The sequence below is a fragment of the Malania oleifera genome, chromosome 13, assembly GCF_029873635.1.
Source record: "Malania oleifera isolate guangnan ecotype guangnan chromosome 13, ASM2987363v1, whole genome shotgun sequence".
Taxonomy (NCBI): Eukaryota; Viridiplantae; Streptophyta; class Magnoliopsida; order Santalales; family Ximeniaceae; genus Malania; species Malania oleifera.
In genome coordinates, this window is record NC_080429.1 from 58,667,523 (window position 1) to 58,681,375 (window position 13,853).

The window sequence follows — 13,853 nt, forward strand, 5'->3', positions numbered from 1 at the left end:
CTAGATTTTTCTGAGACCGATCCTACACCTCTACATGCCGATAATACGAGTGCTATCCAGATCACGGTCAATCTTGTCTATCATGAGCGCATGAAGCATATTGAAGTTGATTGTCACTCTATCAGTGAAGCATTTGAGGCTCGTGTTATCACTCTTCTGCATATTTCCACTGAAGTACAAATTGCGGATATCTTCACCAAGGCTCTCACGTCATTGACATTGCTTCCTAAGTAGCAAATTGATGCTTGTTGATCAGCCCGCTTCAATTTGAGGGGGGCTGTCAACAGAACAGCAAACAGCAAAGCAAAAGGTTTCTTTCCTTACTTTGGCCCACAATTATTTTCCTTATTTCTCAATTCATTATTTTGTACAATTAGCATATATTTAGTTTACATGTATAGGGCTTGACAGATTATAGTTTACATGTATAGGGCTAGAATCATGCTACAACTTTTTTACTTTCCATATAGCATTCTTGTAGCTATAGCTTGATTAAAACTCTGTAAGGTTGTATAAATCCCAGCTAAACTCTCAGATTCTATTGTAACATTCAGCTCTAAATTAACACCTTGTTCCAGTTTGGTTGAAGATTTCAAGCTACCTCTTTGTTTCATTATCCTTGGGGAAAAAAAAATGGCCCCTGCAATCATGAAATATTACCATGGACATGTAATCATTAACAGTCCAAAGTAAGCTGCAGAACTAGCCATATTCATTATGCTTACGTATATGTTTAAATCTACCTGACATAATCTACAAATGACTTAACCCCATGCAAGTCAAATGACCCATCCATGTTCTATTCAAATTAGTATTTATCTTGCCCTCCCTTCCTTTAAGTAAGGTCCATGTAAAAACTAAAGCTCTAATACCACTCTGTCACGTACCTATTTTTTGGCCCATGGCCGGCTATGACTCCATCTAACATCTGATGTAGGCACTAGGCCTAGGCAAGAATATGCTTTGCAAAAACATCATTTGAAAACAAGTTAGAAGCCAATTAAGAGTGAATATTTGTTGACAGGCAAGATACATACATATATTTCATAAAGCAACTGGAAAAAAAAGTTTTAATTTCATTGACAAACTCTTTACATTAGGTTGTATTTGAAATATAACATTTTTCACACTTCCTAGACTAAACACATATCCATCAACAAAATACATAATTAGTATCTCTAGTATCTTTCTAGCAACCTTTGGTACATGTCAAAATGGCACTCTCTTGGAAAACTTTGTTAGTGGGGCTCTCCTTTAGTTAAAATATGAAATTGTTAAGGAATAGATTGAGTAACCACGAGCTCAATAGACATTCTTAATTCCCGCTTATTTAAAGATTTCAATACTTTAACGTATGATTTCTTATGTGCAGGCATAATCACATGGTGCATGAAGACATCCTTTATTCTAAGCAAAATGCATGAAGACATCCTTTATTCTAAGCAATCTCTTATTCATATAAGATTTTTGTTTCCAGTGTCGAGAGAACTGCAGTATAGACTTAAATCTCTTATTCAATATAGAGCTCAACCGGTTTTCATTGTTAGAATGTTTTATTATAAGATTGGGGAAATGTTCATTCAAACAGGTCATTGACCAGGTTTCAATCACTGAAACTATGCAAATAATCCACAAATGACAATAATAATTATTAAAGAGAGTATAAGCTACTAAAAACAATTAAGATCACTATAAACAATTAAGATCACTTGGTTATCGTAGAGTTCACCCAAGTCCAATCAGATTATGATTCCTTCTCAGTTCGACTGTATGAACTGTAGTTGGGGTACAGTTCTGGGTCCTGCCAGTAGATTCTTGTTGGAAATATAGGAAAATTCTTGCTGGTGATCCAGTGTATGATAATGTTTTCAGCTTATATAAAATGTTCTCAACCTAATATATACTCCCACAAAGCTAATACACTTATTTGACTCCTCATGATTTGTGCTTTCAGAGCTTCCTCAATTAAGAAGTGTGACATCTATGGAGCTGGGTTGTGATCCCCGAGGTTCTTCTCGTGCTGGAAATGATACTATGATTTGGTATTGTGTCATTCTAGCAGGAAGGCATAGCCCGGAACTTAACAAAATGCGTGGAGTAAGATTTTTTACCCTGGTTTCATTTAACTGATCACACTCTGCTTTCTAGTTTGACCTTGGAAATAACTTGGCTGTGTGTGCTGGTGTTATTTTCTTAGTGGTTGTTTGGACCAGACCAACACTGCTGATAGTGAAATAATTGCATCTAATTAATAACTTGGCTGTGTGTGCTGGTGTTATTTTCTTAGTGGTTGTTTGGACCAGACCAACACTGCTGATAGTGAAATAATTGCATCTAATTTCATAAAATTTGATGGAACATATGTTTAACTAGATTGGAGCTCTTACCCATAAAATGAGAAGGAAAATTGAGAAACTGTTGTCAGAAAAAGCTATGGAAGTTTGTGACTTCAGTTCATTGCCATAGGCATGCATGAGATCCAACAATTCAGTTTTCCTTTTCAAATTTCATTTAATGAAACTGGGAATAATTAATTTTTGCCCAAGCACTACAAATCTTTCAATTTTATAAAATAAATTGAATTACATAAGACCATAGACCATGCGCAGGGTCCAAGAGGTACTATCTACTCATGGAGATGAGTTAAATACAGTTGATAAAGATCAATCATTGGAGCCATTAGCGATTGCAGTAAAGAAAAAGCGATTGACATTTACATGGCTTGATGGGGAGATGCAAAAGGTGAATTTCTTTTACTACTAGTCTCCAATTGATGACTTAATTTCTAGCAGCATTTTTTTGTGAATAATGAGTGTGAATTTTGAACCATTAGCCCCAGTGGTCTGGATCCTGGGCCCTCAGGCAGGTTGCTAGGGTTTGAAGCCTTTTGAGGGTTTTAAGGGGGTTGGGGTTTTTGGATAGGATAGTGATGAGGCTACCTCTCTAGAGCCCTTGAACAGAAAAACATGGAAATAATAAAGGGCTGTACCCAGTGCACAAGGTTCCCACTTTGAGTGGGGTTTGGGAGAGGTGGATGTCGGCAAGCCTTACCCCCATTTTTGGAGAGGCCGCTCTCAGGTCTCGAACCCGAGACCACCCGTACAGAGGCGGAGGCACTTGCCATCGCAACAAGGCATGGAAATAATAATAATAATAATAATAATAATAATAATTATTATTATTATTATTATTATGCTCTCTGATTTTGAAGCACTTTGGTTTGGACCAATTGTGGTCTGTCCTTCCCCAGAGCCTAAATATGCAGAAGCTTTCTGCACTGGGCTGCCCTTCTAACCAACAGTACAGAAATAATTTATTCTCTTCTATTCCTTCATCCTCACAAAGAAGGAACCTTGTGGCTTTTTTTACCTTCAATGGTATATGATGATCTTGACTCATTGGCTCATTGGCATATCTTAAATATTCAATACATCATTTCTACTTCCTCTTTATTCTGAAATTTTAAAAAAAATTTAAATATGAATATTAAATATTTATCTTGAAATGGGAAAAAATCTATACCGTGATTGTAATTGGTCCAAGAACATGAAATCACAGATTTCTCAGATCACACCAAACCATTTATATTTTTTCTTTTAGGTTTGCAAATTAAGAATTATAAAGAATGATAGTAGTTGAAAAGGAACTGCCATTTATGAGGAAATTCTCCATTTCAATATATTAATTGATTTAGCAACCTTGATTTAGATTTAGGAAAATTTCTATTTATGTTTTAAAAGTTCTGAAAATGAAGGGAAACACACACAGAAACTTTATGACATTACATGGTATATCTATCATACTAGGGAACACCATGGCTAAACATGCACAAACCGCAAAGATTGAAAATTTAATGCCCAAAAAGGGAAAAAGTATGTAACTTGTATGAAAACTATAAGTAGAATGTCTTTATTCTGGAGAACCTGATTCCATTTTGTGACACTAAATTAGGAAAGAAAAATGTAAACTGCCTTAAACATGCACAAGTTCTTGTCACCTTGAGTGGTTGCATGGATGTAGATAAGTCTTTGTCTAACATGTTGCAGCAATGAAATGACGTGATCAAGAAAAACCAAACCATCTAATTGAGCGGAACCTGTTTTCGTCCTAGTTTGGCTGAGCTATTATCAATGATTGTCCCACTTATTTTCAACTCATAAACTGTCTGAGCCACATAGCTCATGGCTTCTTTAACCATAATCTGTCCACACTTTTCATGATTGTTGATGTTGTACATTCAGTCAGGCACGTAGTATGCAGTCTATAGCATAGTTGGATTTATAATTTTTTTCTTAAGATTAAAATTCCTGAAGAATTATAAGGGTTCTATACTAAAATGTGTAGTATGGTTTTTAAGAAATCTTTCTTTACGTATTTTGCTATTTGCCAGTTCATGCACTAATATTATTTCCTTTTTAGAATTATTGTTTCTTCTATCTTAATACCCCAACCAGTTATGAAACTTGTGGACCAAGAAAAGATCCTACCGATGTACCACAGTTACTTATTGTACGTTACAAAAGGGATGCTTCTCAAGATAAGATAAAAGTTGAGAGAAAGAAAAAAAGCATATTTTATGAATTTCAAGAAGATGTGGATGCTGCATCACAGCTTGTGGCAAGGTATAATGGTACTGATGAAATTTCTCAGGTAAGAGATTTTCTCTTCTGTGAGCTGGCATTTATACCCCTGGCAGCTTCAGATTACTCACTTATAACAATCTACTCCCACTTCCGTCCAAATACAATTTATTATGTTTCAGTTCTCATTTCTACTCTTCTATCGATGGGACATGTGATCAATTTTTATAGCTATACATGCATCTATGCTTTTCTCATTGCTCTTGGTGTTGATGTGTTGTGTCTGTAGATTATTCAGTGGATCTCGCAGATAATCAAGGATGGTGACTCTAGCAATCTGCCCTCTTTTGTAAGCTACATCTATAAATTTATTTGTTATTAAAATACACCTAATATTTGTGGCCTGACTATAGTATCTTCTTTTTTTTTTGGTTATGTTTTACTTGACATTGTGCTGGGTGGGTTAACATTGGGGGATCAAGTTCTTTTTATCCCTCAGTTTGAATGGTTTAAGGGTTGATTAAATATCATATCTTCATCATAGCATTGTTCTATGTTGCATTAAGTGTGTGAGACTGCATATAGGTGGGGCATTTGTTTGGATCCTTTATTTTCTGCTCAGTCTTTTGGCATGTTTCCCACGCAGAGAGCAAAAACTCCTGAGCTTATTCCTGAAGATGCAGATCCCCTCTGGTCCAGAGGTGCTCAAAGCATTTTTTCTACTGGCCAGGGATTGAGAAAAAGAATTCAGAGGATGATAACTGGAAACTATAATCACCTAGCTGATCCAAGGATTGGTCCAATCTTGCTTTTGGGAGCTTTGATGTCTTCTGGTAGTGTCTGGCTGCGTAATAAATCAAGTGTTCCAAGTAAGTCAAATCGGCAAAGTCAACCGATAGCTGAGGTAAGTGATGGATTAGGATATTTGTTTACAGTGGTTTTCTAACTTAATAACATGCAGAAGATGACTTTATTAGAAAAGAAGAATGTACAAGGAGAACAAGATATCCTCCAAACAGAAGAAGGAAAATATAGAAAATGAAAAATAAAACAAAACTCAAACTACCAGATTAACAGAGCCAACCAATCCTAATGGATATCCAAAAACCCTACTCCTTTAAAACAACCAGCAGAAGGACACCAAAGCGAGGCCAAATAATGAATCTTCTCTCTTAACAAAGATTCTTTCAGCTTTTTTTTTTTTTTCCATAAATATATGAGCAATTCTTTCAATCCATAAACCCCACAGAACTGCAAAAACTGCACACATCCACAAAGCATGAGCATCCTTCCTTTTACCAAAATCAGAAAAAGAAGCGGCCAACAAACCCTCCACGGACTTCGGAAAAACCTAATTTTCTCCTAGAAGACTAAAAAACTCATTTCTTTTATTCCAGGCAAACGAGCAATGCAAAAACAAATGAGATGCTGTTTTAGAACTATGAAGACAAAGAAAACATATATCAGGAGAAAGTGCCTTTGAAGGTCTCCTACTCTGCAACAGATTGTTGTTGACTCTAATGGTAACAACCAACCAAATAAAAGTCTGGATGTTCAATGGAACTTTGACCTTCCAAATAATTCTATGGAATAGCATTAATCAAGTACCACAAAAATATTTGCAAGAATAAGGCCCCAAAGTGTCCGAAGACCAAGAACGCCTATCCCCCCAAAGGAAGGACAAGAAGTCCCCAATAACTTCAACAAGGAAGACAACTCCTCTACCTCTCCGTCATTAAGTGTTCTATGGAAATGGAAGCCCCAAGAAAATGAATGAGCTTCAGAAATTGAAAAGAAGGAAATAACCTCGTTATGACCTGAACTCAAAAAATAAAGACAAAGAAAAGAATACAATAAAGCAGCATTACCTATCTTGAAGTCTTCCAAAAACAAATATGAGAACCACTACGTAAGACAAACTTTGTGTGAGGAACAAAGAGGGGCTAGACCTGAGAAATACACCCCCACGGGCTTCCAAGATCTAAAACCCCCCTCCAACGTGGACCTATAAACAGTCTCCCAGCTAACGAGGTGATCTCTCTTAGTCCCAGCCCCCAACCAAAGGAAATCTCGCATGATCTTCTTAATTTTATTGGCTATTCCCATCGGAATCCTAAAAACGAACAAATAATTAAGAGTAAGACAAGCCTAAATAAGAGTAATGCAGCCCCCTAAAGACAATAACGCACCTTTTCACCCATTCAAACGCTTAGAGACTCTCTCCAGCACTGGATCCAAAAAAACCAGAGACCTAGGATTACCTCCCAACAAGACACATAGATAAGACAATGGCCAATCCAAAAGACAACAACCCACTAACAAAGCTAACCTACTAGATGCCAAATTGATGGCAGCTATACCACTCTTCCCCAAATTAATTTTTAGCATCCAAGAAAATTGTTAGGCAAGCAACCTCTCATCCAAATCCTGCATCTCTTCCCAAATCCTTTGCTAGCCAACACCTTATCCTAAATATTCCAGCTAATTCTATCATAAGCTTTTCCAAAAGCCAATTTGAAAAGAATGCCCTTTTCCTTCTTGCGATCCTCTTCTACAACGGTACAACCTCATTAACAACGAAAATAGCATCCACAATCTGCCTACCCCTCACAGCTACACTTTGAGCCTTGGAAATAGTATCATTTAACACCACACTTGACCTTTTATCTAGTAATTTGGCAATGATCTCATACACGCTAGTCACTAGACTTATTGGCTTGAAATCAATTTTAATAGTTCTATTCCTCCTAGGCACCAAAATGATGAAAGTGGAATTAATGCTCTTGTTCATAATCCCATTACAATAAAATTCATTAAAGACCTCTTAACAAAAATCCATCTTAACCACATCCCAACACTATTGAGAAAAAAACAAAAAAAAAAGGCCAAATTCAACCCATCTGAAATCAGAGCTTTATCCCTTTCCATGGTAAACACAGTTGCCTCAACTTCCTCCTCCTCAAAAGGCCTTTCCAACCAACTCACATGGTCCTTGGAAATGGGATTCCATTATAGAGCCTCAATTATGGGACTTCAAAATCCTGCTCTGAATAAAGTTTGGAAAAAAAAAAAAATAGTAATCTCATTTGCAATCAAACGAGAATAAAAAATAACCTCATCTTCTCCCAAATCCAAATCCCTAATCATTTTTTTCCTCACCTTCCCTCATTAGCCAACCTCCTACTCTGAATAAAATTTGGAAAAAAAAAAAGAAAAAAGTAATCTCATTTGCAATCAAACGAGAATAAAAAATAACCTCAACTCCTCCCATTTCTAATTCCCTAATCATGTTTTTCCTCGCCTTCCCATTAGCCAACTTATGAAAAAAAAAAATTGTATTACAATCACCTTATTCAGCCGACTTAAATTTAGTCTTTTGCCTCTAACTCCCTACTTTAAAAATCAAAACCTCCATCTCATTCTTCAACAAAACCTACTTAGTCTGATTACTCTCCAACAAACTAAAACCTTCCTCTTTTCTATCTAAAATTCCAACTCGCCCAAAATGATAGCCTTCTTCGTCCTATCCCCAAAAACCTCCCTAATCCAAATCTTTCAAAGTCTCCTTAAGGCGCTTAAGCTTCCTCATGAACCTAAAACCTTCCCAATTCCTCTTCAAATCCTCAAACCAAGAGTCTGTCACCACAGAAGGAAGAAAGTTGTGATCAAGCCACATATTCTCAAACCAAAAGGGAGAGGGACCCACTTCACATTAGAATATTTCAACAAAACTAGAAAATGGTCAAACCCAGTTCCAAAAAAAAACAATTTGGGAAATATTAGCAAACTCATCCTCCCAATCACCACAAAATAGAAACATATTTAACCAACTGCCAACAGCCCTCTCCCACTCATAGACCAAGAGAAGAGAGTATTATCCAAGGGCAAATTCCTCAACCCACAATCCCTAATAAACCTATCAAAATTCTACATATTCAAAGATTTTTTTCCCCAAGTAACCTAACACCATTAAAGTCACCACCTACAATCCATCTAGGGGAGCAAAAACTAAAAACCACATGAAACTCAACAAAAAAAGAAGAAGAAGAAGAACGGGTGTAAGGTTTAACGGCCGTGAATTTTTTTGAAGCACGCACAACCTTGTGCATATTAGTGTACTTGCATGTTTTAAGCCTTTAGCCATTATTAGCAAGAGTTTTAGTGTATTTTGGATCCTTTAGTTCATGTAACTAAGTTATTTGGTAAGGGCAACAAGTTTACATTTGTTTTAAACCATCATTGATAGAAAAATTACGTGTGCATGAATTTATACTTCTCATTGTTCTTATCTATGATAAATTCTTATGTGTGCTAAATTAATTAATAAAACAAAATACATTATACACTCCATTAATCTATTCGACACATAAGACATACGAATAATACAAACATAAAATAGCTAGAAAAGAAAGGTTGAAGTTGAAAAATATACAACATAAATATCGCATTACTAATATTATCAAAATAAAATATTTTCCTAACAAGTTAGTATTTTCAAATTGTTAATTAATGCATCTATTGTTAGTATTTAAAGAAATAGTAAATTTTGTATCATTGTCATCCTCATTATAATCTTTTTCCCCTCTTGCCACTAGGCATATTGAGAATGATATATGAAAGAAAGGGAAAAAGTGAGAAGAAAAAGTAAAAAATAAAATAATTTTTTTGGTGTAACAGTTTTGTAGTGGTTACGTAACGGCCGTAGCAACCTTTACATAACGGGTTGTGATTTTTCTTTCCTCAGATTTCGCGGTGTGCAATGGTATTGGTAACCCAAAAAACCGTTACGTAACGGTTGTGGCCTCTATTTAAAACTATGATCACAAAACCACCTCCACCGCACCCCCCCCCCCCCGCCCCTCTCAAAAAAAAATCAACAATCTCTAATTTATTTCCCTGAAGTAAAGCTAAATCAGGGGAATGCCTAATCAACACTTCATCAGCCTCCCTTCCTGACATCCCCTAAACCACTAACATTCCTATTAGTGACCTTCAATTTAACTCTCTTAAGCCACCCTCTTCCCCTCCCCCACCAAACCCACCAATAAATAATTAATAGGAGATGCTAACTTATTGAGTTCCTTTTGAACCTTCTTTTTTCGTCTTATAAGTCCTAAGATTCACACTCACCTTCACCTCATGGCCTAAAAGGAATCACTATCTTTAAACCCATGTCATCTAGGAGTTTTTGCGGATCGCTTTTGTCTCTCACACCCCCAAAGGACTAGTAGCAATGAAATCTCTCTTAAAGGAACCCCCTTCCTAGCGCATGATACAACACTTAGTAAAATTAGAATGATTAGGAGTGGGAAGGGTTCTCTTTAAGAATAAGAAATTTTCTGATCTTCCTATGAAAGTACATTCGCGTTGTTAACCACCCTCTCAATAGAGATAGAATCTCCTAGAATATCAATAGATTTGGCTCAAGATTGTAAAGACCAAAGAACCCTTTTCAACCAAATCTATTGCCTAATTTTTTATGTTCCTAAAATGGCGAACACCAACCTGTGCTTCTCCAGAGAGACTCATAGAACTATCTACCCTATCTTTTAACTGATTGAACCAAGGAACATCTTCCAAACCAATTAGAGCAGTTGAATCATTTTCAGGCACAATCGCAAAATCAGAACTTGGAAAATGCAGCCAAGTTATCATCCCTATCAAATCCATTCTCAGCCTGTGGTTGATCTAAAAACAAGCCTTTTTCAGACATCCATTTCCCATTTCTTCATCAGAATCAGAATAAAATTTTCCAACTAAACCAGAGAGCTCCAAAGAGGTGCAACCCACCTCCAATATCAAACAGCAAAGAAGAAAGAACTCTTTTAATTGGAACACTCGATTCTAGAATTTTGTCTTTAGCCTGCTTCACTTGAACATTAGAGAGTGACACATGATAACTTCTGATTCTTCAAACCACAAGGAGAATCAGAACCTACTCTTTTTATCCCAGACTAACATGGTTCTCCTACCTTATTTTGATGGACTTCAGCACTTACATTAACACCCACAGTGAACTTAACTTGATCCAGCTAAAAAGTCTTACCAAAACCAAGCCTTTCTGATTTTTAGGGACCATAACAACCAAATTAGACTTATCCAAGCCCAACTCCATTATCTTACCCAGACTCGCATCTTCATTGGGCTTTGTTTGTCTTTTTCTTCTCAGCCCATCTGTTCACTACTCTTCTATTAGCAGGCTCAAAATCCTGAGGCCCATTTGAATTTAAACCAAAGTGATTTAAATTTAAATTCATAAAACTCCACCTACCAAATCTCAAAGAAGAGGGTGCTAAAACAGGAAAATCTCTACTATTCAGGCCAAGCAGTTTTGTGGCATTTAAATTTAAATTTGAACCCCACCCATCAAATGTTGAAACCAGAAAATCCCTATAGTTCAGGCCAAGCAGTTTGGTGTTATTTTAAATAAATTTGAAAAGCTCCAACTATCAAATCTCAAAGAAAAAGGTGCTGAAACGAGAAAACCCCTTCTTGCCATACAGTTTGGTGTCAGTGTTCACAGCCTTCACTGGAGGAATTCTAAGAGCATTGGCGTAAGAAATGCCCGGTGAGAGCCTCTGCAAAACGCTGGCTTTCCCTTCCACATCATTGCTTCTCCAAACATTTGTTGAACCACAACCCGCACATCTCCATCCCAATTCACCGACCATTGGTTTCAAACTCTCAGATTTGTTAGAAGCAATCTCGTTCAAAGTTCAAAGCATGAAAGAAAGCTTTCCAACTTGACGCTTTTGCACCCTCAGGAATATGAACAGATTGAGGACAATCGGCTCTTTAAATTTCTCCAAGCACAAAAAACAATCCCTTCCATTCGACAAGAGTTTCAGGCTAATTGGACCCCCAATTGACCTGAAAGTATTTCCTCCAAGGTCCCAAACAAGCCCTAACCAAAATCAGATAAACCCAACTTCCCTAAAACCCACTGAAATTCATCAACTTCCAACAATAAGTTCAACAAAAACTTTCCTGCAAATTCAAAAATGTGAAAGAACAAATTATCCAGATGATCAATGTTAATCACCTTTCGATCAGCCTTAAAAGTTTGATGAACCCCCTTAAAGATGATATGATTCGCAACTCCCTGATCCAGTATTGCTAGTCTCTGATCCAGAGTGATTGAATTTCATCGGAGCTTCTGCTCAGTGCCATTGTGTACTGCTGTGGCTATTGCCCTGGTGGGTGCTGGCCAGTATATGCAGAAAGAGATTATTCTTTGTTCATACCTACTGTTATTCCTGATTTCTACAACCTCTGTTAACTCGAAAATTTGCAAATGCAAATAGCCCTTATCCATCATACTCGAACTTCCAGGACCATCCTGACCATTCTTCCTGGAACTGAAAACACAGCAGTCACCAGACTATTTGAGTTCTTGCTATGCTATTTTAAAACTCTGAAGTCGAGTTTTCTCTGACATTGTTTATTTAACCGTTCTTGGCTGCTTTTATTGACTCTTTAGTCAATAGAAAATTGAACAATTCACAATTGAAACCAATTGAGCCATTCTTGTTTTTGAATGATCTCTCTTAAGTTTCTTTGGTAATTGACTTTTTTACCTTGTAAATTCATTCTGAGGATTAATTTGCATGCATGTTATATGTCAGCCTAGAGAATTGCAGGGCCAATCAAATGAAAAAGGTCATGCTACAGTATCTTAAATACAAAAAGCTGTGCTAAATTATCCATTATTTATTTATTTTAATTTGCTGGTGTATCTTAAATTCAGAACATCAACAATGGATAATTTATTTCTAGGTTCCACCGTCACATGCCTCGAATTCTGTAGAAAAAGTTTGTGCTGCCAAAGTTAATTTCTGTCATAGGGAACTGGATGATAGTCTTAAGATGTTGAGCAGCAATTGGAGGTATAGGAATTTTGTTAATTATAAAAAATATAATGATGCATGATTAGAACTTAGGATGCCAGTGAGGAGTTGGTAGAGAGGATTTGACACCCTTTATACTTTGAGGATGCTGCCTTAGATTGAGCAGAATGGTGGAAGTGGATTCTTATAGCCAACTCCATCTGGTAGGAGTATTGGCTTTTGATGTTTAATTTAAGGCAGCAGCAGGATTCAATTAAAACCATAATAAAGACTTATGTTATTATTGATAAATGAAATTATTTAAATTCTGATTTGACGTTCAAATAACACACATGGTGTTTTCAGGTCATCTTTCTGGCTTCTTCTTAATACAATTCACTAGTTTTGAGCACCCTGATGACTAGAAATGAATCATCTCTTTTTTTCTTTCTCATTTTTCCTGTTACTAATTCAGGCCACAAACTTCATGAATGACGTGTCTCATGGTTTAACCTTAGGAAATAAACTGCCAGTGTGCTGCTTCACCTGTCTGAACCAGCAGCGTGCACTTTGCTAACCTAAGTATTATCAATTTGCAAGCTTGTAAACAATTCCTTTGCTACTAGCATGTGTGATCCAAGAAAGCAATATCAAGTGTTTTGTGGATGCCCGGAATTCACTGGAAACGAACTCAGTCTATCCATGGAAGTGGTTGCTATCTTCTTCATTTTATCTGCATCTCGATATATCACCTTGATGCCAACTTGCTTAACACTTGTTACAGGATGAGGTCAGACAGAAGCGAGTGAACCGCCGAAGAACAGTCTCAAGCCAAAGTCAGCCATCTTCCATTACTGATGTGGAACCCAAAGATGCTTTCCAGATGCCAATGTCCGATTCAGACTCTGAGTAGCTGATGTTGCTGAATCAATTGAATAAAATGCACCGAGATCTTCAAAATTGAGGATTGAATGCCATGATCACTGGCTTAACTGAATTGTTTTGAATTGGTGGAAAATAGTGAAGTAGATAACAAAGCTGATAGTGGATTGTGTTTTGTTTCCTGTAAATAAACCCACATTAACCTATAACATAGCTTCAAATAAGACATTCTTTAAACAAAGGATATAGGGGCTCATGCTTCTTTGTTCAACGGAAGAGGATTAGCTCTCTTATGCTTTATTATGTGCTTTCTGATTCTGTGTTCGAAACTTGCAAACACTATGGAATTTTGTGGCAAATATTATTTCCAGCTTAATTAAGCCTATCAAGTTTAAGCTACAATTTAAGGGGTTCAGATGCCCAAGCCCTTCTTGCCCTTTTTCATCGTTTGAACCATAGACAACTCACAGCATGTCCAAACTAGTCGAGTTGTCCCTGTAGGACCTGTGACGACTGAATTTTAAATTATATGAATAGGTTTGTAATGGAGCTCTGTCAACTTGAC

General features: G+C 36.7%; 1 protein-coding gene across 1 annotated transcript in view; it reads left to right on the forward strand.

The window, feature by feature from the left end:
* Positions 1-13,529, forward strand: part of LOC131146631 (uncharacterized) — a 149,837-nt gene extending 136,308 nt beyond the window's left edge. The window contains exons 15-20 of the mRNA XM_058096341.1: positions 1,955-2,097; positions 2,599-2,742; positions 4,420-4,650; positions 4,870-4,929; positions 5,227-5,484; positions 13,191-13,529. Coding sequence (XP_057952324.1) covers positions 1,955-2,097; positions 2,599-2,742; positions 4,420-4,650; positions 4,870-4,929; positions 5,227-5,484; positions 13,191-13,319 — 965 coding nt within the window. The 3' untranslated portion in view covers positions 13,320-13,529. The remainder of the gene's footprint in view (positions 1-1,954; positions 2,098-2,598; positions 2,743-4,419; positions 4,651-4,869; positions 4,930-5,226; positions 5,485-13,190) is intronic.
* The last annotated feature ends 324 nt before the right edge of the window (positions 13,530-13,853 follow it).